Source organism: Mesitornis unicolor, unplaced genomic scaffold (assembly GCF_000695765.1).
Source record: "Mesitornis unicolor isolate BGI_N332 unplaced genomic scaffold, ASM69576v1 scaffold15944, whole genome shotgun sequence".
NCBI classification, from domain to species: domain Eukaryota; kingdom Metazoa; phylum Chordata; class Aves; order Mesitornithiformes; family Mesitornithidae; genus Mesitornis; species Mesitornis unicolor.
In genome coordinates this window covers 1-25263 of record NW_010178181.1, presented here as the reverse complement: position 1 = coordinate 25263, position 25263 = coordinate 1, and the positions used below count along the sequence as shown (strand labels likewise).

Genomic DNA, 25263 nt, shown 5'->3' with positions numbered 1-25263 from the left:
AGGGGAGGGGAGCAAAGGAGGGGAGGGGAGCCAGCCAACTACAAGCGCCCACATCATTAAACACTGACTTTCCTGAAATGGACTTCCCACAGAAACTCTCTACTTGCAGACTGTACACTAACAGATAAGCACAGGAGCACGATGAACAGCCATTAAGTATCAGCTGTCACATGAATTCAGGAGCTGAGCTACACCTGGCATGCAACACTTACCATCCTCATATACCAGCTTTGCAGTCTGATTAACCTCAGTTACATCGTGTACTGTTTCTGACGCTGCAACCTGAATGGAATTCACAGATTAGCCTTAGGAGCAATCGTATATTCTAACCTTAAAAGTCAACAAAACTCCTAACAGTGTAAATGAAGTCTACATCAAGTTTTACACAGATTAATTCATTTATATAGTAGTTTAACAAATACAAAGGCCAAAGTAAAATTTTAGAGGCATCTGCTCTGAAGTGGCCGAGTACCTCCTATTTATTCCCCTTTGGGTTAGCAGACCCATTTGGCAAGAAAAAAAATGTTTAACGCTTCCAGTGACTGACTAGGTAAGTCAATTAACCGTACTGCCTTGAGTGTTATCAGCATGGCTGCACAGCAACTGCATTAACTTCCTGATGACAGGTCCCATCAGGCATAATGACAATAGGAGGTTATGTCTGCAAACAATCCTCCTTCTACACATCCCAGGTCATTTAGTTAGAACTCACCTGGGTGACAAGAATGAAAAGTCTTCCATGCAGACGGGAAAGCTTTTGCAAAGTTTTTACTCTGCTCTCCATTAACTGGTATAGCATTCCCAGCTGAGGAATGAGGTCTGGCAACTTGAGAGAAGAGAGGGATGAAGAAAAATGAAGCTATTAACCAACACATTACAAAAGTCTTGGTTTTAAATTTTTAAAACTACCTTTGTATGTTTGGAGCAAGCAAGCCTTTCTCACTTATTTTGGACAGAAGGGGGAGCCGAAAGTTCACAGAAACCACCTGCAGCCTCGTCAATTAACACATAGTCACGTTTAGAAACAATCTACTTTCAAAACTTGGCAATTCTTAACCTGCTTTTCCTTTCCACAGTCACTGCCATAAGTAGGTGTCAAAGTGCTATTTGGAAAGGTGTGTAAAAGGGAACCAAATATACACCGGTGTAAAAATGCAGCCTCAGCAACCTGTGCAAGCTCTGATGCACAGTAACCTATAATAGATGGGAGAAAATACCTACAGCATCAAAATGCCTTTTTCTTAACCAAGCAAGAGTGCTTTATCCATCACTTGTAAGGCAAGGCTGGATTTCAATCCAGAAGCTACTACATTACTTACTACCCTGCCAACTCTGGCACACATATATCTATAGCCATGCCCAAGATAAGTCTCAGGGTGAGCACTACAGCGGCAAGGCAAATTTAGTTCTGTAAGATTTAGCACACAGGCTAGATTACTCTTTGACAGTAATTTTGTTCCCTCTCACAGGTATGACGTAACTTATATTGGTTTGACTTTGGGATGAATGTAATTACGTCATGAGTGACCAAGACAAACAATTTATAACCAATGTGCAGCAATTCGGCAGAAGTGGCAGAAGTATAGCCCTGTGTACATTGATTTGGGCACTGCACTATGTGGAAAGCAGAAGACAGATTCCTAAAGGAAGAACACACATTTAAATCTAGCTTTAGTTACATGCATTAGCATTAATGCAAGATACTTACTGTGGAAAGGTAGGATGCATGTAGAGTAAAAATTGACTTCAGCCACCGAACCATTAATGAGGCACTAGAAAAGAAAAATAAATTATATCAAGAGATGCTGGCTGAGAAACACCCTTTTCACATTCTGGTTGCTACGTGGTTCTATAGAAGGTACTTATAGAAAGAACTTCTTTCTCCACCTACAATGAGGGATCTTTTAATTTAAATAAATAAATAAAACCACCCAAACCACCAAATAAACAAACCAAACCAATCCAACCCCCAATCAAACAACACAACTAAGGACCACTAGTCTCAGCAAAGCAATCCCTATATCCCTATAGCAATATAACAAGACTGGGGTGAGGGTGGGACAGACACACAGGGGCAGGAAGAGCTGGTTTTGTTAATAATTAAACACAACACCAGGAGATGTCTACATATAATAATTAAACCAAACAAGCTATATATGTTATAGTTATCTTATTTTACATATTGATCAGAATTGCAGTGTCAATATTTTGGGACTTCACTTTCTCAGAGTTATATGCTTCCTTCAGGTATCCTTTTTCTTTTTTAATTTCACTTCAGCCATCCAGGCAAAGCACTGCCTTAAAAGTCCCTCTCTGCACCCACAATCAGGTAAGAATTTTTACCTCAAGGTGCTGCAGTTTAGTTACAGTTACTATGGAAATCAATCAGACAGATAGAGAGAGGGACCATAACACACATACTAGAAAAGCTTCAGGTGAATTAAGCTGTAGTTGAGTTGTCTCTTACCTGTATGGGTTGCCCTGCAATCTCTTCGTAAGCTAAAAGGACAAAAAACAATCAGCAATAAGTAACAAACACAAAATGAGTTTAAAAACCCAACACTACATCCATGTGACAGCCCCAATATTGGAGCAGAGAGGTCTCCAGGCATTTGAAGTTTAGTAGGATTAACCGTTGTCTGGCTCCAGAACACTACATTGCTGGCTCCACCATTGCAATAAGACTGGAACTCTTAACAGGCAATATATCCAGAGAAACTTACAGCTTACAGGAATAAGTGGAAGGAAATCCCTTTGTTTATGTGTCTCTATTTATCTGCTTAGCACAGCAGCTGTTACAAGGCAGACAGATTGTGGGAACAAATGAAGGCAGTATCAGGTAAAGGCTATTTCACAGAAGAGATCTCAGGCTCTGGAGAGGACAGTTACATGAAGATCTGTCCATCCACTGAGATTATATAGTCCAACAGCTGCACTTAGATTCTCTGACAAAGAAACACTGCACCTCATTAACATAGGTCTAAGAAGGTGTCACAACACGTGCTTAAAGGTAGCCTAAACACTCAAAACTAAGCCATCTGCATGATTCAGTTAAGATCAGTACCATAAATTAAATTATATCTTATTTGTGGCCAGCACATTAAAATACAAAAGAAATCTAACCGTTAACTTATGGTATAGAACATTATTCATCTAACAAAAGCAACTAATCAATGTCTAGCTTAAACAAAGTAATGCCTAGATAAGGCTAATTATTAAAATATTTCTGTCCACATATAAATTTGATTTAATATCACTGAAAAAGGAGTTCAAAAGCCAGATCCCTTTAAAAATTATTACTAAGTGATGTTGCAAAGCTTAAATATAGCAACTAGGCTTCTGATCTATCCTCAAAACAGGAAAGAAATTGCCCTTCAGTTCCCAAGTGCTATCTAAAATCACTGCTCTAAGTACGTATTCTACTTCTCTTTCTCTCACATGAGTATCTAGCATATAACTCATATAATTTGCTCTGGACAGCACTGCTATTTTAATTTTTAAAATTATCACCCATTTTAATAGTTTTTAATAGAAGATGCAATGGAAATTGTTTGCATTGACTAAACAAGTGTTAGTTTAACCTCCTCCTTGTCTTCTTCCCACATAATCATTTAAGATGATATTACATGACCTAATGCTCTTCCTAGCTTTGACAGTGGCACTTTGTCCTTTGGTTAAGCTTCAGCCAGAAAAGATAAAAGCATACTAGATAAAGTAAGAATAATTTCTGTCCTGTAAAACTACCAAAACAATTTCACCGGTAAAAATAAAGAGACATATCCTGGATTTCCCGCAGCTAGAACACAAGCCAAATGTAGTTTGTATGACAGTATAAGAAAGGCAGTGTCTCCTACCTCATGCAGCAGTGGAATGACAGCATGTATAGGCATTCTGGCTACTGTGTTCTTTATTACACTTTCCTTTCTTGTGTTAAGCACCCTCTGTTAAAATGGAAAAACATGGTCAGAGAATTATTGTTTTAACATGTGTATGAGCAAGGAGCACAGTCACAAAGTTTCTGGCTTTAGATCTTTTTCTACTCCGCTACCTTTGCATGCCAAGGTGTGGATAATGAGTAAAAGATTTACTATGAAAAGGAGTTCCATTTTTTAAGTCAGCCTACAACTAACAAAATCAAACACTTGATTAACCCATGTAAAAGAATCTAGCATTGCCTCTAGCCAACCCACCACCTCATGTTAGAAACAAAGCATCACAGGCACATTAAGATTTCCTTTGCTATTTTCTGTGATTGAATTCTGTAAATAAATGCTCTTCACCAGTATCTGTGACAAGCAATTTCTATTCAGCATTAAAGTCTTAATATTTCATTTCCCTGCCCCAGAACTATAATTTCCTTCTAGCCCAAGTGCAACAGTAAGCTTTTCAAGTGAAACTGTTGTTGTCAATGCATTCTTCAAACAGTATCTACTTGGAAAGTGTACACTCAGAAGATTAAGCACAGATTATGCTCCAGCTCAAGCTAAAGGGAAGATGGCTGCATCAGTCAAATCGCTTCAAAAACATCTGAATTGTGACATAACAAATATATCATAAACAGAAACACTTCAAAGCTCATAGACTGACTCAGAAGGCAAGGTTGATAACAACAAAAAAGTAATACTGCTACTATCATTTATAATACCACTGCCTTGAGCAGCAAATCAACAAAAAGCAGTTGGGAGAAACAATAGGTTCTTGACTGTTCAGCCTCCACATAATTCAGGAAGGGTCCTCACAAGTCTCAGTGAATAGATTAAACAGCATACAATGATCCTGTAACACTTACATTTAAGATTTCTGCATCATTGCTTTCCAAGCCCTGAACCAAAAGTACTGCGAAGCTGTCTGTTTGTGGAAGGCCACCTGGAGTTTTTACTTTGCTCACATCGATATCCAACGCCCCGAGGCGCTCTTCAATGCTTTCCTGCAGACAGTAAACAGGGGCAGTGGTGTTTCAGTGCAGTTTCTCAGAAACATCAGCTGAAAACAAAGTATCTAACCTACAGCATTCCCTCTGATTCTGCTGGAAAACACAAGTTTTGCGTATTCTTTTAAAGGTACTAACAGAGAATAGCCTGAGAAAAGAAGAAAAGAAAGTTTTGGCTGAAAAGCAGTAATACACCTTAGCACAGAGACACAGACACAAGCGTGTGACAAAGCTCTGCAGGAACATGGCAAAACTACAGGCAAAGACACACAGGGCTTGAATAAGAGAAAGTTTTTGAGCAGAGGGAAGTCTCCTTCATACAAAAACATGATTAACCTTGCTTTCATACCAAACAAAGCAAGTTCAAATTCACCAAATAAGTTATAATGAAGATTTATCATTCTAATTTCTCCATTATTACTGTGTTTAAAAAAAGATGCGTTTTACCTCTGTCTCTCCTGGTTTCCTCTTGTTTTTCTTTTTCTCCTTTCCTGAGGATGGAGTTTTGACAGCTGCACTATGTCCTGGAATGCCAGGCACTAGAACTTTGGTGTCTGAGTTCACAACCGGTGTCTTCACCTAGCAGACAGAGATAACAACATCTGCATGAATTGCTAGTATCTTAAGCATTTTTTCCAATTTAGAACACTGATTCTGTTCTGAGGCACTCACATACACAGTAAAATCAGTCTGCCACAAGCCATTTTCTTAGCACTTTTAAGATAAATTAATAATCTCAAGCAACAGCCAACTAGTTTTCCTAATTAACTAAAGCAACAGTCTCTTTAGAACCACCAGTGAATCATTTTTCTTACAAAATTGTTCCATAACACTCATCAAACTAAGTGTTTGTATCCAACAACAAATATTTGGATGTTTACTAGCAATAGATACCACATGTACTAATAATCAGGACCATAAACCACATGCAGGTTAATTCAGCTTCCACTGGAAGGTAAGAACTGATCACAAACAGCAGCACAATATAACAGTAAAAGGCAGTAACTAGTCACTACAAACCCACTGATTTTCTTCTAGGGATTGCTCAGACACAGAACTTGATAGCCTGAATTAAGACGACGATCATGATGATAAACAGAACAGCCTTAGGTTACCCCAAACAAGCTTGGTAACCATCTTCAATGAACGCAAAGTGGATCGAATTTTAAAGGCAATAAAATTCATAACTGAGTGCTCCCCTGACCCACAGGCAAGGATGTGAGGGAATATGCCACTTCCAGAGTATCAGGAATGCTACCTGCTACTTCCGGAACACTTCTTTAACCACAGTGCTTCTGAGTGGCTCTTTTTTTCAAGTACCTTCCCAAACGTCTGTACTTGTGGGAGCCCTGCTGGGGACCTACTAAAGTGACACAAATATAATCCACTACAGTAAGCAAATAAAATTCCATATGCTGTGTCTAAAAGTAGAGAAGAAAAAAAAAAGTGGCTGAAGAATTTTACCATAGAGCAGCAACAGTGTTAATATACTATCCCTTTTGCTTACCACACTAATAATTGACCTTCTCCCCTTAAGGCATGCTCAGACAGCCAAGAGAAATGCGTCTTCACTGGAATTCAGCAAAAAGCGAAACCAAGATGGGTATCATCACTGCATACCAGGGAGTTTCTATACCTCTCACTGCATTTCAGCTCTGCTACCCACCAGCTCCAGGACTGAGCAATCAGCATAAAAACCCTGCCTGGCTGATGGAGCACCAGATCCGGTAGGTAAATTGAAGATTAGAGAAACAGCACTGCCTGCTCACTTCACTGTTACTGCAAGCGTTTCAAGTCTTCAAGGCCTTGAATATGCACACTTATTAAGTAAGAACTTCACAGACTGTCTCTACACTCCCAGGGGATCCCGCATGAGATGACACCACTGCCATCTGAGCATCAAGCTGACACTCCCAGGTGCCATACCTGCTGTATGAACACGTGAAGACCACCGTGAGAAAGAGCCAAAAGGACATGCCCTTTAAGGCTACATTAAATTTTATTTAGACCCCAAATAAAGTAATCCCAATTTCACTCCAAACCATCAGGGTCAAAGAGGTTGTACAAACTGACAGACTCCAGGGGAAGGACTGATCCCAAGCAGAAAAGAAACCAGCAGTCAGTCCTGTCTATCAAGCAGACCTGCTGAGAACAAGACTTGCTATGAGCTACAGGAGGGTAACTGTGTGGGAGAGCATACTGGGACACACAGCAGCCATGAAGCACACTTCACCCACACCTGCCTGAGTTCCAGACATCTGTAGCTACTGCAGCTCTAAGCAGGTCCATCCAGAAATCCAGCCTCATTTCAAAAGAGAGCAGTGAATTCTGACATTTCCAAAGTAAAACAAGAGGAGCACAAAATTGCCATTTCACACACAACTCACCTTTGTTAGGGCAACATCTGTTTTAAGTGACAAGACTTTCTGGATGTCCCTTATCAAACATATGTGGGATTCTGTGGTATTCAAAGACTAGAAAGACAGGAACAAAAACCAGTTAATATATTTGAGATTCACCCCCGTGATTCATTACACTACTGAAAGATGAGAACAAATTCCAGAGGCATAAAGTAAAATGAACATTATTTCACTCTAGAACAGCAGATACTTTGCTGTTACTTTTTTTCCCAGACCTCTGTGCTCTATAAAGCTCACACAGGTAAACTGAAACAGTATTAAAAAGAGATTCAATGGCCTAAGTCAGTAACAGCTGAAATGGCAAGGAAGAGCCAGCAGTAATGTCAACCTGTATTTTAATTGAAAGAATGGAAGAATACAAATCACCTTTCAAAGTACCTCAGGGACAACTATCATACCTCCCAGAAAAAAGGGAAGGAATAACCTTTGTCTTGTTACACAGTTCCAACAAAGTTAAAAAAAAATCCCTCCAACTGAGACCAGTATACAGTCCATATTACAAAATCCAAAACCTCTCCAGTAAGTTTTACATACCACTTTCTCTATGATGGGCTGTAAGGTGTTTCCATACACAAGCAGCAGAGACTGTTTGTCTGTGCAAAATGCAGCTGCTAAAATAGGGACTGGTTTTGGTGTGGAGTCCCCATCATTTCCAGGCGTTGCTATCTGGATAGTACAGTTTGACGTTAAGGGTTTTTTGCAATAACTGAAATAAAAAAAATAATTTAAAAAAGGAATGAAAAAATTCCAAGAGGTTCAGCTTGAACACCTCAATATCTTGCACTTCTAAGGACGTTTCATTAGCAGGTCCTCAGCAAACTCAGCCAGTTTACACCTTTTACAGATGGCTAAGGTGAGGTACAGACACAAAAATCTTTGCTAAAGTAACACTAAATACCAAAGTTCAGCACAGATCAGCAAGCAAGTTCTCCAGAAACGTATCCAGCAACCCAAGACAACGAACCAGCTAGAACCTGGTTTGTGAACAGATTTAAGAGCTTATATGCACCTGCATGACAAGACTGAACTTTGCCTTACAGTAAAGCCAGACCTTTCCCAAAGACACCCTCAATACAAATACTAACTTACCCATTTAAGATATGTTCAAATAAATGCAACTGCCCGTCTCTGCACACAACTGCTAACTTCACAGGCTGAAAGAATGCACAGTAGAAGATTTTAATGAGACCAAAGGACAAACCTCCTCTAAGTACAGGACATCAAGAGATAGGTGCATGGCTAAGATTTTACTTTTTTCATTAACTAAACACACTGAAGGTATAACTAAATCCATAAGGAAGATCAAAGACACTAACATGTCAGAAACACTTAGTACAACTATTAAGAGAAAAAACATAATTCACAACGGTACTTTACTGTATCACCACTGATATATCCCAATTTGAATGGTTTGGACAGTAGCAGACTTATGTCATCAGAAGCAGCAAAGTTCCAAAAATATGATACCCAATGTGTCTAGAGGCACAGGTCTACAAAGGTGTCAACATTGTAAATATGCTTGGAGAAAAGAAACTCAGATGAGTACTCTGTACAATTAGTGACAGATGTACATTACAGAATACTCTATCTCCAATACATAAAGTAAGAGTACAACTGGAAACATTAGAAAATTTAGCATGAAATACTGTTTTTAGAAAAAGAATCCAAAGGCAGCAGGAGAAAAATGTTTTAAATAATTACTAAAACAGTATTTGAGCATGTTTCACACGTAGACATTTTTCATTAGACAACTACTTTGAAAGATTTGTACTTGCTGACACTGAGAGACTTGGGGAATGTATACTGCTGCTTTAACTCATTAAAGACTAGTCAATTCAAAATGCAGTTACACTGCCAAAGCCACTTGAGAAGAGAAAAAAAACAGGACGATACCCAAAATGGATTTTTAGAAAGATTTTGTTTGGTTGGGTTTTTTTGCTGCCAAGTTTTAACAACCTTTTTGATTGCTAACTTGTTCTAAATAGGAAAAAAAACGTATTTCCGTCATCACAAGCAGAATTTCTAAAGAAAACACTTAATTTGCACTTAGGAGCTTTGAAAATGAGTATTTCAAACTACCAGATTTAGAAATCCACCTGTAATAAATATCCTTATACCTGTGAACTGGCATTCAGATCTCATCTCTGCATAACAGAACATAAGGACAAACCAAGCTTCTTTCTTTATATACTTAAAAGGAAATTGATGTTGCACATATCTGGTTACAAACTATTGCTCCTACCTCTTCTTTGACTTCTGATACAGTCAGGTCAACAAAAGTTGGTTCATCCGTTACTGTGAAAGACATCACAGCGTTCTTTTCTTTCCTATCCGATCTGATCTGCCTGGAACACACAAGAGTACACATTATTTGCCATAGCACAAACAGCACCCTTGCACCTCAAAAGCATCATAAAGCCTATAAACTACCAGCGACTGTGGTGATTTATAGGCTTTATAGATACTCATGCTGTCATTTCAGCTTTCAGCTTAGAAAGTTTTCTAAATTCCAAGTGCAAAGTAACTTCCCAGTGAAATTTAGCAAGAAAACTTAGCATAAACCTTGCTGTAGATACAAAGAACAAGGAAGCCTATTACTCAGTATGTTCTTGGCATACACTAGCGATTCAAATGGCAACTGGAAGCATGCTCAGACACAGCCAAGGAAATTCAAGTCTTCATTCAACAATCAGTGAGTTGAAACCACCTTTAAAGAGATCATCACTGCATTTCTCCAGAGTGCCTCTTCTGCTTAACCTTCTGCTTAATCACAGCATGCAGAACATACGTACTGAATCTAGCCTCAATATTGATCATAATTAAAGCTACAAATTACAAAAAGCTTACATACCATACACTCAGTAATCGGTCATGTATAGCTCCAGACAAGAAATAAAGTCCTGTAATTCCATCAAAGGGCTTATTTTCATTCATAGGTTTCACCGTGGTAAATATTAATGATGATACTGATGTAGCATGGCCTGTGAAATGCTAAGAGAAAAAAAAAAGAATCTTTCAGTAATTGCCATAAGCAGTCATATGGCAAAAATTAAAACATTAGTTAACAGAGATGGTTAGGAAAGATTCAAGTGTTGCTAAGTCAACAAGGACATTTCAGTGACTTTTTTACTCATGACCAGCTTCCTGGCATTTCTGTATTTCAAGGAAACTTTTTTTGAACGTCCAAATATTTATCAGAATTTTAAAAGTTAAATGGAGAATCAAAAGCAAATTCACTGGGACTAAGTCCATGCAAAAGAAATCACATTCACCTGCACTGCCGTTACTGTCAGAAAGCACTCCCCCACACACACACAATTTTACACTTCTACAACGAAACTAGATTCACAGTATTATTCTCAAGTGTAAGATGAATGCACAGGTCTGCTGACACACTGAGAATATTCAATGCCCCCTCCAACCCTTTCCACTTCCCACCCCCCCAAAAAAAAATATTGCTTCTTTAATCTACTTTTGGAACTTTTGGTTTTGGTCATCATAGGATGCAGACACACACGGCAGTCGTCATGTGCCAGTAACAGTACACACTTACCTGAAATCAATTACCAGTATTCAGAGGCTAGCTGCAGCCTATCTGCTAACAGGCAAGAGAATACAACTGCATTTACGAAGAGCTAAAACATAGTAATTTGCTCATGTCCGAGTCCTGCTCAGGGAACAACAAAGGTTTTGCTCCAATGCCTTCCAACTGTTTCAACAGCAAAACTGTTAATGCCACCAATTACATAAAGTTTAGCAAAGAAACGTGAAGGCTTCGAAGAACAACTCATTATGAAAGTCAGGGATCTCACTCAAACCCACACCAGCAGTAACTAATACTGCAGTGAAATGAGTTCTCCTATTAGGAGGGTACAAGAAAGGGACCCAGTGAAAAGAACAGCATCCATCTTTCTGCTACAGGCTTGAGAAAGTCTGCTGGTAGCATGCTCTGACACAGCCAAGGAATTTAATATCCTCATTCAACTCTCAGCAAGTTGAAACCACAGTTGAGGGTATCATCACAGCAACAGCTTCCAGCAGTTCCAAACCTGCTAACTGTCTCCTCATACCCAGTGAAATTTTCAGATGTCCTATTAGGAAACACTGGATACTTGCTATCATCAATCATGAAGGGTATTTTTTTGCATTCAGTTAAACAAAGTTACTTACTCTGTAGACTTCTTTGGTCTCCAGGTCCCACAGTTTTATAGTTCTACCGGCTGACAGCAGCATTTTCCCATCTGGACTGATGCATAGAGAGGTGACACTGCTACCGTCGCCTTTCCACTTGCTAGAATTTGGATGGAGGGTTTTTGTAGAAAGTGAGAAAGATGAAGAAATAGAAAACAGTTTTAATTAATAATCTCAAAATACACATCAACGATGCCGGAAAATTTAAGTGAAAGCTTATTTTAAAAAATAATAAATTAAGTAGGCAAATATGAGGTCAAATCTATTCTATTTCTGCTCCTCTCCTTAATAGCTTACTCAAAAATACAGCAACTCAAAGATGTAAAGCTATTTAATACCAAACAACCGTTGACACTTTAAAAATATTTGTCTGTTCTGAATTCCTCTCTCAAATTTCTCTACAACTCAAAATAGGGTAAGAGGAACCATCCCATTTCAAGACTTGTCTTTGCACCATAATCCAAAAAGCTTACACTGACCTGTTCAGAAAGGCCTTCTCAACCCTAAAATTCAGTGTTTAAAGGCCCACTCAGTTCCCGGCCCTGCTCCCAAGTCTGTCAATGACAGTGACAATAATAAACTTCACCTTAAAAGTTCTATGGTTCAGAACACTATTTAAAAATAAAAAAGAAAGATGCTGTCATGAAAACCTTGCATCTGCTTGAAAGGAGACTGAGCACTATATGTTTCTCACGGAACAACATTGCAAGAAAAGCACTAACACAAACCCTTACTGATAGGAAGTACCCTACAACCCATCACATTCTGGTTGTAAACAGCTGCTTTGGAAGTACTTCCAAATAACTTTCACTTGACTAAGCAGAGCCTCTCCTGTCCATACTGGGTTGATAGGATGGCATTTTAGTAGCAGGGGATGGGCTACGGGGGTGGGTCCTGTGAGACGCTGCTGGAAGCTTCCCTGGTTCCAAGTTGGACCTGCCTCTGGCCAAGGCCAAGCCAATCAGCAACAGTGGTAGCGTCTCTGTGATAAATATTTAAGAGAAAAAACCCCACCACCTCCTGTGGAACAAGGAGTGGCATGTGAGAGAAACGACTATGCAGATGCCAAGACAAGTGAAGAAAGGAGACTGGAGAGGTGCACTGGAGCACAGATTTATCCTACAGTCTATGGTGGTTAACAGAGGAGCAGATAACCACCTGCAGCCCATGGAGGACCCCACATTGAAGCAGATGACTGCACCTGAAGGCCATGACTCCATGGGAAGCCTGTACTGGAGCAGTCTGTTCCTAAAGGACTGCACCCCACCAAAAGGGACTCACGCTGGAGCAGTCTTTGAAGAACTGCAGCCTGCTGAAAGGACGCACATCTGAGAAGTTTGTAGAGAGCTGTCTCCCATGGGAGGGTCCCCACACTGGAGCAGGGGAAGGGTATGAGGAGTCTTCACGCCCTTGAAGAGGAAGGAGTAGCAGAAACAGCACATGATGAACTATGTCCCCCATTCCACTGCACTGCTTGGAGTAGGAGGAGAAAGGAGGTAGAGAAACTGGGAACAAAGTTGAGCCCAGGAAGAAGGGAAGGGTGGGGGGAAGATGTATTTAAAATGTTGGTTTATTTTGCATTATCCTACTCTGATTTGATTGGTAACAAATGAAATTGTTTTTTTCCTCAAGTTGAGTCTGTTTTCGCCCATGACTGTAATTGATGAGTGATCCCTTCCTGTCCTTGTCTCAACCCACAAGCCTTTCATTACATTTTCTCCTCCTCATCCCACTATGGCAAGGAGAGTGTGAGCAGCCGCATGGTGCTCAGTTGCTGGCTGGATCTAAACCATGACAGTCTTCTTTGGTGTCCTGTCTGGGACCTGAGGAATTCAAGATAAGGACAGTAATTGGGGGAGGTAACGGACAAAAGATAGACTGAACAACATTAGTGGAATAACCACAGGAATTCTGTTTGTTCAATTGTGGTAGAAAGACAAGGGGCGGATGGTGTGTAAACTGTCCACTTTCATTTACTATCGTGATGATGTTATTTTAGTCTTGGTACAGGGAAGTCTTTTCTGTTTATATGAGTTAAGTTTGTGAAAACTGTGTTATGAATGTGGATTTCAATGATAACTCTTAAATATGTGATTCACAGAGGCAAGGGGTAGAATGTACTGGGTTTGTGTGGTGGGATTTTGGTGGCAGGGGAGGGGCTAGCGGGGTGTCTCCTGTGAGAAGCTGCTAGAAACTGCCCTGGCTCCAAGTTGGACTTGCCTCTGGCCATGGCCAAGCCAATCAGCAACAGTGGTATTATCTCTGTGATAACATATTTAAGAAGGGGGGAAAAAAAAAAAAAAAAAACAAACCCAAACCTGCTGCAGAATCTGCAGTGGGAAGAGGAGTGGGATGCAAGGGAAACAACTACATAGACACCAAGATCAGTAAACCCAAGAAAGTGTTTTTAAATGTACTAAGCTAGACTGCAGAACATAAAACACAGCAAAAATCCATTAGTTTTTACTTTGGATGCTCTTTATATAATTTTCAGGAAAGAGTTTTAAACAAGGTATCATGAAACAAGAAGCTGCATAAGGAGATATACAGGATGTCTTTGAGTATTCAGAGTATTTAAGACATGAAAAAGCTACAGTCAGAAAAACAAGAAGTAATCCAGAATATTTTACTGGATTGAGGCAAAAGTAATTGCTTTTTCTTCTGGGTAAATGAAAGGCGAAGTTTTCATGGGAAACAAAGACTTTATTAAACAATGTAGTGTCCATTTTGTTCAACTACCTTTTACCATTTTACAGGCAACTTCATGATTCCACACTCAAAAAAAATTCTTACCTTTTTTTGGCAAAAATAGAGTTCTATTTCTACAGACTACTTCTACAGTAATTAAGAAAGTCAAGCCTAAAGTCACATGGTTTCACTTCCCTATCTAGTCATCCATACTTCTATAGGAAAATGACTAGAAGCCTGCAAATCAACAGAAGTTGAACACATCTCTACCTCAGGAGCAACCATCCTTAATTCTCTGTGGGATACATAAGGATTAATTTCCAAGTCTTGACAAGTGTTAAACAATGCAGATAATTTCACATGTACACTGGGCATGAGCAATTTTAGATAATTTCTTCCTTCTAGTCTCATCAATTTAGGTAAAATTTTAGGTAATTGTTTTCTTCTACTCCTTCCAGTGTCATTTACTTTGGGTATGAGTCATAACAGTACCAGAAAAAATATTCCATTAAAAAGCACGATATTATATTGCTGGTGTACTTTTAATGTATACACTCCAGGAATTATTTTTTGTTGTCATCTTCAAAATTAAAGAATACGATGCCTCTAATTACGTTCTATTATCACAGGCCCCAAAAAGCAGTGGTAAGGAACAGGGCAGAGGGAAATACCCAAGATCAAGCACAACAGGATAAATTCTCACATTTCCCAAGAAAGCAGCATGACTGGGACCCATCTCAAGTCCCTGTACATGAACATACATGCTACGGGCTACAGATAGGGTGAATCACATATCCATGGGCTGCTTCAGAGCTTTCATCTCACTGTGATCAGAGAAACAGCAGGATAGCTTGCAAGACAGGAGTGCTGCAATAAATGGACCTTCAGGAAGACATGTCAGCAAGGACATGCTAGGAAGGCAAAAAGGAGAGAGGTTTCTTCCCACAAAAGGGTAGCATGAACACACAGAGCTTTCCTCTGAAACAGGCAAAGAGCCAGTGAACAACTTACAGATAAGTAAGAGAAGAGACCAACAAGGGCAGTATGGTGGGCAGCTGCTACAGATTGTCCAATTGAAAAAAGAAATTGATAAATCTTCATAACCCCATTCCCTGGTTCTTCTAAGGGGCTTTAACCACCCCAACAACTGCTGGAAGGGCAGCACAGAAGGACACAAGCAGTCCCAGAGATTGCTGGCAAGTGCTGAAGACCTTTTCTTGATGCAAGTGATTTAAAGCCAGACCATGAAAGGTGCTTTACTGGATTAACTTCTCAAAGTGAAGAAAAACAAAAACAAAAACAGAACAAAACAAACGAACAAACCAAACAAAAAAAAAAAAGGAAGAACTGGGATGCGATGGTTGATGACAACCTCCAGCTATAGCACCCACAAGGCAACAGCATATAAGACCCTAAGAAAAACAAGCAACATAAACAGCAGAATTACAACCCTGGACTTCAAAAAAGCAGACTGGAAATTATTCAGAGAACTGATTGGCAGGATCCAACAGGAGGCTGCCTTGAAGGGCAAAGGGGCCCAGGAAACCTGGCTGCTCTTCCAGGATAACGTCCTCAAAGCAAAATAACAGTCCTTTCCGAAGAGCAGAAAATCACCAGGAACTGCAGAAGGCTGGCTTGGCCAAGTGGGTAACTTCTGAGAACTCAAAAACACAAAGAAGAAATATAGAGAAGGTGAAAGTGGAGATAGGTTACACAAAGGAATATAAAAATATTGTCCAGGCATGCAGGGACAGAATTAGCCGAAGCTTAACCTGTGTTCAAACCAGCAGGGAATATGAAGGCCAACAAAAGGACATCTACACACAGCACATAAACAGCAGTAAGATGACTGAGGACAGTGTGGGCCTGCCACTGACTTGTGTAGGGACCCACTTGGAACACAGAAAGAGCCAAAACACTGAAAAGCAAAGTCTCTCAGGCCTCCCATGCTCTCAAACCTAGTGCCAGAGTCAGAGGGAGCAAAGCACTCCCCAGAGTAAAGGTAGATCAAATTAGGGATCAAAACAGCAATTCTAACACATGCAACTCCTTCACACTGAACAGGATGCATTCACAACTGCTAAGGTCAGTGTTATTTAAAAGACCACACTATCATTGTGAGTGGTCACATAGCTCAAGAGAAGTTTCTGATGACTTGAAAAGAAAGAGAGACAAAATACATCCACAAGAAGGAGAATCCAGGAAACAACAGGGAAAGTTATACGACAAATCCATCTGGAAGCCATTTCGAGGCACAGAAAGGTAAGTGTATGGGAACAGCCAGCAATAATTTACAAATGGCAAATTCTGCCTAACCAACCCGATTACCTTCTTAATGAGACAACTGTCTTGATGGATGACAGGAGAGTCATGTATGCCATTTAACTTTGCTTTAGTAATGCTTTTGACAATGTCCCACATGGCATCCTTGCAACCAAACTCGAGATACGTAGACTGAATTTATGGACTCCAAGGAGGGACAAGATCTGCCTAGATCATTGATTTCAAACAGTTGTGATACTGATATGAAGTCCAGCTGGTGGCCAGTTACTGCTCATACCCTCTAAGGACATCCCAATACTATTTAATATCCTCAGTAATTTCCCAGGTCATCATTAATGATCTCAGAACAGTGCAGAATGTCCACATAACAAGCTCACATTCAATACCAAATTCAGGGGAGCAGATGATATGTTGGAGGGCAGGGCTACTACTCAGGGGCATCTACGCAGGCGTGAGAAACAGGCTGTCAGAAACTCAAAGCTCAAAGGAAAATATAGTCCTGCACAAGGGACAGAAAAATCCCAGTAGAGGCTGGGGACAAATGGCTAGAAAGCAGCTTTGCAGAAAAGGAGCTTGCAGTCCTCAATCAAGTTGACCAAGACTTAACAGAGTCCTTGTGGCAATCAGTTCAACTGCACAGTGATTTGTATTAGCTACAATGTAGCAAGCTGTCCTAGTTTGAGCTAAATAGAACCAATTTTCTATTTAGTGATTTTAGTTTTCAGCTCAGTCTCTTCTAAGTGGCTGAACTTGCTGAAACTAGCAGCATGTTTTTCCAGACAGTATGCACTGCTATGAGTGATAATCACAAGGCCACTGTCTCACCATGGGTACTGTGTCTGCACCTACCAGGGGGGAACGGACTCAAAACTGACCAACTAGGTATCCCATCCCACATACGTCAAACTCAGCATAAAGCTGAGGGATTACGAGGGTCTTGACCCTTTCCATCTTGGATCCTTCCTTCCATCTTGACTCTTCTTGATCCTGCCATGGCCAAAGTCTGAGCAGAACCCTGCTGGTTCATCTGCCGCTGATCCTGATTCATGTGTTCCTGCATCCTGCTCCCACCTGCTGCTGGGTCTGGGCTGGGACTTTTCCAGTGCCCTGCTCCACAGGGCCTCTGGTGATGTATTCATCATTGGGGGAGGGCGGGGGGGTAGGATTTTAGATTGGTTTTATATATATACTTGTACATATCTGTATATATTTCATTATTTCCCTATTTACAAAATTATCCTGTAGTATTAGTATTATTGTTTTATTAAAACTGTTAGTTTTATTTTCCAAACCGTGAAGTCTCTCTCCCTTATTCTCTTTTCCCTTCTGGGGATGGGAGAAGGGTTAATAGAGAGCATCTGTCCAGGATTTAGTGGCCAGCCGAGCACTAAACCACAACACAAGCGCAGAAAGTAATTCCTCTTCTCTGTGCAACAGTTTCCAAACTGCATCTGAGCACTATGTCCAGCCTGGGGTAGTACAAGCAAGTCACTGACATAACAAAGTAAATCCAGTGGAGGGCCACAAAGGCAGCTTAGGAACTAGAGCACATAATAAGAGGAAAAGGTGAGGAAACTAGGTGTGTTCAATCCTGAGGACAGAAGGCAAGAGGGAGTTTTTATGCAAGGTCTCAACTTACTACAACCTAAGGATGCATCTCTTTTCTAGAGAAATCAAAGAGGCTATTGATGATGGGCCATCTGCTGTGCCCACACCATCTTTAGCAAAACCTACAGAGCTCCAGTAAGAATCCAACACTGGGAAACGTTACAAAAAACAGAAACAGCATAACAGAAAAGTCAAGGTGCTATCACACACTAGGCTCTTGTTGAAGTATGACCAGGATCATTAATAGAAATCTTGGCTTTTTCTTTGAAGTTTAAAAATAGTTTGACTTTATTACAAAAGAAAGTAAATCAGACATCTGTTGCTCTGCACTAAGCTCTATTCCACTCAGCAGTGCTTTAAACAGCAGCAGCCCGCTCAGACAGCCAAGTGGAACTGTCCTCACTGCACATCAGTAGTGAGCGAAACCAAGTGGATTATCATCACAGCAAGGCGCTTTGAGCAAATCCAGGTGCATGTAACCAATTTAACTGGGATAAGGTGTTCCATTATCTGCTCCCCTGTATTTCCAAGGATATTTTCTAGAATTCAGATTTTTCAGTATCACAAGAGTGATTGGAATCCCATGTCCCACTAAGAGCTAGCACGAAGGGACTCAAATCCTTCTCAGCACAGTTACTCATTTCATCCAGTCTTTCCAATACACAGAAGAAGAAACCAAACTATGAAAATTATTCTTTTATCCCTTAATAAAACCACTTCCAATCTCAGAAAAATAATAGCCAACAGTACAGTGGGCATGAAGCCTGGACAGCAGAGTGCAGCATTTCCAACAGGGCTTCACTAAAACCTGTGAGGGAGGAAATACGCAACAGCAAGTATGAACAAACCTGACCAAAAACCGGCATCACTTACCACTTTACTTTGCAAGTCTGTGTGTTCCATTCCACAATGTGTTTGTCCTCTGAACAGCTATACAAGCAGCAGTTTTCCTGATGCCATCTGACACAGTTTACTCTATTGTCATGACCACCATCCTACAAAAGGTAAGAGGGTCAACCCATTAATGAAGAAGTCTTGACTACTGACTCTTTCTCACACCAAAAATGTCAACAAGCTGCTCTTTCGAGAACTGAAATAAAATCATTAACTACTTGAAAAGAGAGTGGGGTTTTAAAGACAAATATACAAATATAGTTATATAATTTAAAGCTAATTCATATTTTGATATGTATACATAAGTACTTTAATTAATTCTTGTTCTAACACTTCAGAGTTAAACAAAAAATTGTCCTGCCCACTAATTTTATACACACAGCCAAACAAGGTTGTCTAACAGTATGAGATTTGCTGAGAGGAAAGGCTAGCACAGATGTTTTGCTGACAGTCATCTAAGTGTCTGCTTGCTTAAGTACATTCAGAAATGAGTAGCCTTCCCTTTGTACTCAGCATTCAAGAGCAAGCTATCATCAGATCAGGAGACCCTACAAAGAAGTACTGTTCACTTCTCTTAATAACCAAAGTCTCTGCAGCTCAAATATATCCTTTAATTGTTTATGAAAATATTTCCTGGAGTTTATAAAATTTCACTACTTGAATCGGCACCAGCCATCTCAGAGTACTCCCAAAAGTGTCACTATAAATCAGCTTTGAACAAGACAAAATACATCACAGCAAAACACTCTGTTCAATAAGCACAGCTAAAAGCGACAGCTCTTATTCTGTCAGGAATAATCTTTTAATTCAACCTATCTGTAAAAAAACAAAGTACTCACAAATAACATCTGCTAATCTGCTCCTATAGAAGGGCAGCCAGTGTTTTCAAACTGACAAACTGTAAATTTTAACCTGAAACTCCTTTATTTTGTTCATAGTTTTCAGGCAAAAATACAGCTTTTCCACAGAACAGAGCTGATATTTGTTAGCTAATGTCACTTGCAGGTATCATGATTTTAAGAAGTCATTGGTTTCTCTAAATTCACGTACATTACCCTACAGACAACTAACACTTCAGAAGCAAAAGTACACCTGAATATCTCAAAGTATTGCACAGTCACTCATATAGATTTATTTTGCTTGTTACGTAATCCAAGACTGAACCCAAGGTACTCAGGAGTAACAGGGAAGTTATCAATGAGAAAAGCAAAAGAAAAATCAGCATATATCATTCAAGGAAGATCATGTGCTGAGAGAGCTCAAAAGCTTCCGCAAGGGAAGTCAGTTTACAGAAGAGCCCATCAACGTGAAACCTTCCCAAGACCTGATAAGTACTTCAGTCCTGTTCTCCTCTCCCACAGTACAGTGCAGGAACTGAGGGTATCACACTCGCACAGAGGACTTAACTCTCCAGGTAGTCAATTCATCATTCCTGTTTACTTGAATACAAACTGACAAATCCATGCACAACGTTAAGATACTGCACTGATTTCAAAACCAACATTTCTTAACGTGTACATACTGCCAACAATCAAAAAAATACCATTTGAAGATTCCCAAGCACCTGAATTTACTGTACCTATATTCATACACACATCCATTAAAAAAAACCCAACAACTGAGTAATTAGGTTAGTTTATTCCATTTTTGAGCAGCAAAAAGAACAGCATAGAGTGACTGAAACCATCAGTATTTGGTAGCATGTGATGAAGAGTGTGATACTTACTAGCTTGCTGTGTAATTCTCCTTTTAATGTGCTGTATAACAAAATGCTACCAACTGCTGTACCAATAGCCAGGATATCTAACTGCTTGTCCACTTCTACAACTTCAGACTTCCGTTTTTTCCTCTGGGGGCCATCCTGGAAAATTGAAAAAGAGAAAATGTGAAATAAATTCCTCTGACCAGCTAACCTCAGTGTTAAAGCAGACAAACCTACGTAAGTTTGAGACCCAGTCAGCCAGCACAAAATGAAGACACTGAAGTGCACAGCAGCCTAGAGACTCACCTTGTACCTCTATGTACGAGGTAACAAAGTTGCTATGATCGACTTGGAAACATTTAGTGGAGGCCGTTTTGCTAGCCTAGTGACTACATCCGTAAGGGAAAAAAAAAGGCATTAATGTTTTTCACAAGGTTAAGTGTCCCAGAGGAAGAGGTAAAAAATTAATACAATCAGAATACTTCATCCACAAAATGGAAACACTTGATCAAGAATGATCAGCTTTGTTTTTTTTAAATCATAAGCTATTCAGAAGAGTCTTGCAAATATTAAGTATTCATAATGCTGGTTTAAAAAGAAAGTCACCCCACTACGCAGAGGGAAGCAAGCACAACTTGAAGCTATGAGCTATGCCCAAGTCCTGTCCTCTGTCCCAGAGGTTCTCCTATGGTCAGGCAATTCTTACGTCTTCACCCCCTTGCTTTTGCAAGTGCTACCAACCACTTCAAGGAGGTATTTCACTTCATTTCTCTTAACCAAAAACAGGTGAATGCAGCAACATCACATTGAGGGGGAAACAGAATAAAACTGGCTTTTGAGCATGTGAAACCAAAACAAAGGAGGCAGAATAAGCCACTACATTTATTCTCACTGGGTTAATACCGCATTAAGTAATCATATACAAGAAAAGAGAAAAACAAAAAACTGTTCAAGAACTTCAGAAGAAAAAAAATCATCCTTAATGCTACTGATTAGTTTTTAAATTGGACTCGGGTAAGTCTCCTCACATTTGTTACCTCACAGCAAAGAATCCTCTCCGATTAAAAAAGAAAAAAATTACACACAAGCTAATGCTTTCTCTGCACAGCAGATATATTCGTACTGATGAGCAGTCAGAAGCCACCAAGGGAGACTGCAAATGTGAGCAATCAGCTCTGTGCAAGCTCCATGTAGTGTGGCTGATCTGTCATACAACAGATGCCACACAAGGAACGTAAATAATTTTTACTGAGAGGCAGAGATATAATAACAATCAGGATTTGGGAGTTTTCCTAACAAAGATTTAGAAGTTTAACAGTGCAGGATAAATATTTTGGCTTTTTGCAGCTGGACTTTTAACACAGACACCATCTTCTGCAAGGAAAAGTGTTCTGTTTTAGCACAATAAACACCAAAATGCTACGGGTACTTTTGATATAAAAGCAGGCTTTTGAGAAGATATTACACTGGGGGTTTTTTTGCAAGCATTTATTTAGGCTTCATCTTTCCTGGGAAAGAAAAGTGTTTATAAAATATTATTAAAACATGGGTGCTGAGAAACCACCACAGACACAAAGCACAAGTAAACCAACTAGGTTTTAAGACAATGCACGAGAAAAGACTCAACTAGTTAAACTTTTGGCAGCAATGCCAACTAAGCCATCTTGAAACTGCTGTCTGACATGCGAAGACAAGGGCCACATAGCCAGTGGAGATGCAAGTACAGTTTGTGTATTTTCTGTTGCTTTTCAATCTCTTTACGTAGTTTTACCAATTATCCCTTGCACCTCCAAGACTATAAAGCAAAACCACAATTAAGAACAGATTTTATTGTCTTCCCTTGCATAAAACTTATAAATAAATTTGTTCATCCTCTGTTTCAGGTGGTTATGGCCAATTTCCCTTGAAGCAACGCAAAGGTACAACAAAATTGCCAGCAAAGTTCACAGTCATTTCTAGTGTCAAGAAGAAAGTTAGAGGCAATGGAGGTTTTTCCAGTTATTTTTCCACGTGTATTTCTTTACTGACCACCCCTTATCAGCATTATTAGTCGGACACTTTGTCAGAAATTTTTGCATGAAAGAAACGGCAGTGGAAAATTCAGACACCTATTAAAGTTGGAGGTGATTTCAAAAAACATTCCAAGAACTAAAAAAAACCAAAACAACTAAAGTAAAATAAAACCAAACTTCTTCACCCCACATTAGTTTAGTACACAGATTGACAACTGCAGTAGAGATCCATGTGGGATTCACTTGTGGATCAGGGTCTTAAATATAAGAGCAACCTGTTTTCGTGGATAGGACAGGACAGGACAGGATAGGGGAGCTGAACTATACCAAGTATCCATTTCCAATTTATGGAAACTCAAGAGTATTTAGAAATGCTTTGCGTGAAAAAAAACAGTGTTTAAATTAGTAGAGATGATTTTAAAAAGTTATTTGAAATGGGACTGTGCATGTATTTTTCCACAATGTTCTTACTTGAATAGGTCAGACACTGACTTAAAAAAAAAAACCAACAAATTTGATCTCTGCTGCTCACATGCAAAGTAAAGCACTTAAAACACCAAAATGGGGGGAAGCCTAAAGAGTCTTGAGAGTTGAAGCTGACAGACCAGTTGCAGCGTATTAGGAAGAAAGTGGAAGGTATTTTGAAAGCTGATGGTCCACACACTCTTGCACAAGGCACTGCTTCATGGAGCAGAACGTGACCACCACAAGCAGGAAGCATTGACACTACAAAAGCATGTGTGCAGGGAATAACCCAATAAACCACCACTGCATCAGTAATTCAAGGGTCTGCAGTTAAAAACTTAATTTCTAATATTCCCCTGTTAACACACGGCCCTCATTAACAAGGCAGCAGCCCAAAACATACTTAGTGTAGGTGCAACTTGGCCAAACACCATTTATAGATCTCTTATTGGCACAGTTTTACTCTTGAACACCAGGCACTAGCACTACCTAGAGATGTCAACTCTCCAGGAATAAAAATTTAAAAAAACTAAATAATGTCAGAAAACACACATTCAATAAAATAAATTTGGCAGAACTATCACAGGTTTAGTCTAAGGACAAATGAATGAATTATAAAAGTTAACGGCATAATTACTCCAAAAAGCAGTATGTTTTCAAGCTCCACTTGAAAATGTACCAACTTTCAAGCAGCGGATAGCATTCAAACTACTGGAATAATTAGAAAGCACTGAAAGGTAGCCAAATGCTGTCTAATTAAGCCAATTTTCCATACAACCCTAAACCAGGTTAAATCAGAGCATCAGTGGCTCTTAGGAGTAGGTCTCTAGAAAAGAGTTAGTTTTTAAAAACCACTCAGAAAACACCTGTGCTTGACTTACGGTACCGCAGCAGTGCGCTATGTTAGGTTAAGTTTTATGTCACACAGGATAGACTAACCCCATTTTCACATGCCAGTTTCAGTTTATTTAAGAGTGAAAAACCTACAGAGGCCTGCAATTAACATAAGTATCTTTTCCCAACAGTCCCCCCCCTAAAGTTACCTGACAAATGAACAGGTTAAGGCTAATCTAAAACTAACCCTTTCTGCCACACTCTTCAAATGTTCTGGGAGTTTTCAAAGTTCCAGGATTAACCTGCTCAACTAATAAAAAAGAGACAATATCATCATCCTCTGGATTGACAATATGCGTGTTAAGCATTTTGAAATACTTCTCACAGTGTATCAAATAAGCTAAACTGCTGATATACTAAAAATGCATTTTAGAAAGCCGTCCCTCCCCCAACACATGGGGTGGATTTCACATACTTTACCCAAGGTATATACTATTTCACAGAAATGTCATGTTCTAAAGAAAACAGGATTACTTCAACATAAACAGGATGTATATACTCCAGATACTTTCAGGTTGACTGTTCACCTGAGGTGAAGTTTAATAAAACAAGTTTAAGGTAGAGACCATCTGAGCCCTTCAATGTGTGCTCTGAATAGTTACTGAATACCTTCTTGCAGGATTCCTGAGCTTGTGAAGAAGCGTCACGGAGCACATAGCAGCTTGCACGGAAATGCTTCCCAGGATAAGGAAGTGCAGAGAGACACTGCCTTTACTGGAATGTGACCAGCACGAAAGCTAAGTGGACACACGGCAGCCGACCTGCTCTGCAGCATCACCTTTTCGATTAAAGTGAGATGTACCATGAAGTAACATACCTTGCTCCTTCAAGGAAAGCTTCTTCCATGCAGGTTATACGAAAAACAAATTATTTTACACAGTCAGTGCTTCTGTTGACAGCCCTTTTTTTCGCTTTAAAAATAATAATAAAACCTCCAGTGCCGCTTCTCCCACCAACACGTGAAATTCTCCACCGAGGGAAGCGGATTTCCCCCACGTCGTCTCCCCCCCCCCACCTGGAGGAACGCCACGCGTGGACATGCCCCAAGCCCACCGCGAAGTGGGGGTGCCCGTAGCTGAACCCCATAGAGCTCCGGTTCTACACGTGGGACTCTCATCCCGTTCGCCACATCGAGACGCCGCGTCTCCGCTCCCGGTCTGCCCGGCCACGCCGACC

The 25263-nt window shown here is 39.9% G+C and overlaps 1 protein-coding gene across 1 annotated transcript; it reads right to left on the bottom strand.

Moving 5' to 3' along the window:
• Window positions 1-212: 212 nt before the first annotated feature.
• Window positions 213-20875, bottom strand: WDR43 (WD repeat domain 43; the record flags this gene model as incomplete). The annotated part of the gene is made up of 15 exons (XM_010182367.1): window positions 213-282; window positions 713-826; window positions 1709-1772; window positions 2468-2499; window positions 3855-3941; window positions 4790-4927; window positions 5378-5509; window positions 7318-7404; window positions 7885-8056; window positions 8440-8504; window positions 9593-9695; window positions 10202-10341; window positions 11521-11641; window positions 18994-19115; window positions 20741-20875. Coding segments are annotated over 15 exons (1582 nt in total), but the record flags the coding sequence as incomplete, so codon positions are not given.
• Between the last annotated feature and the right edge of the window lie 4388 nt (window positions 20876-25263).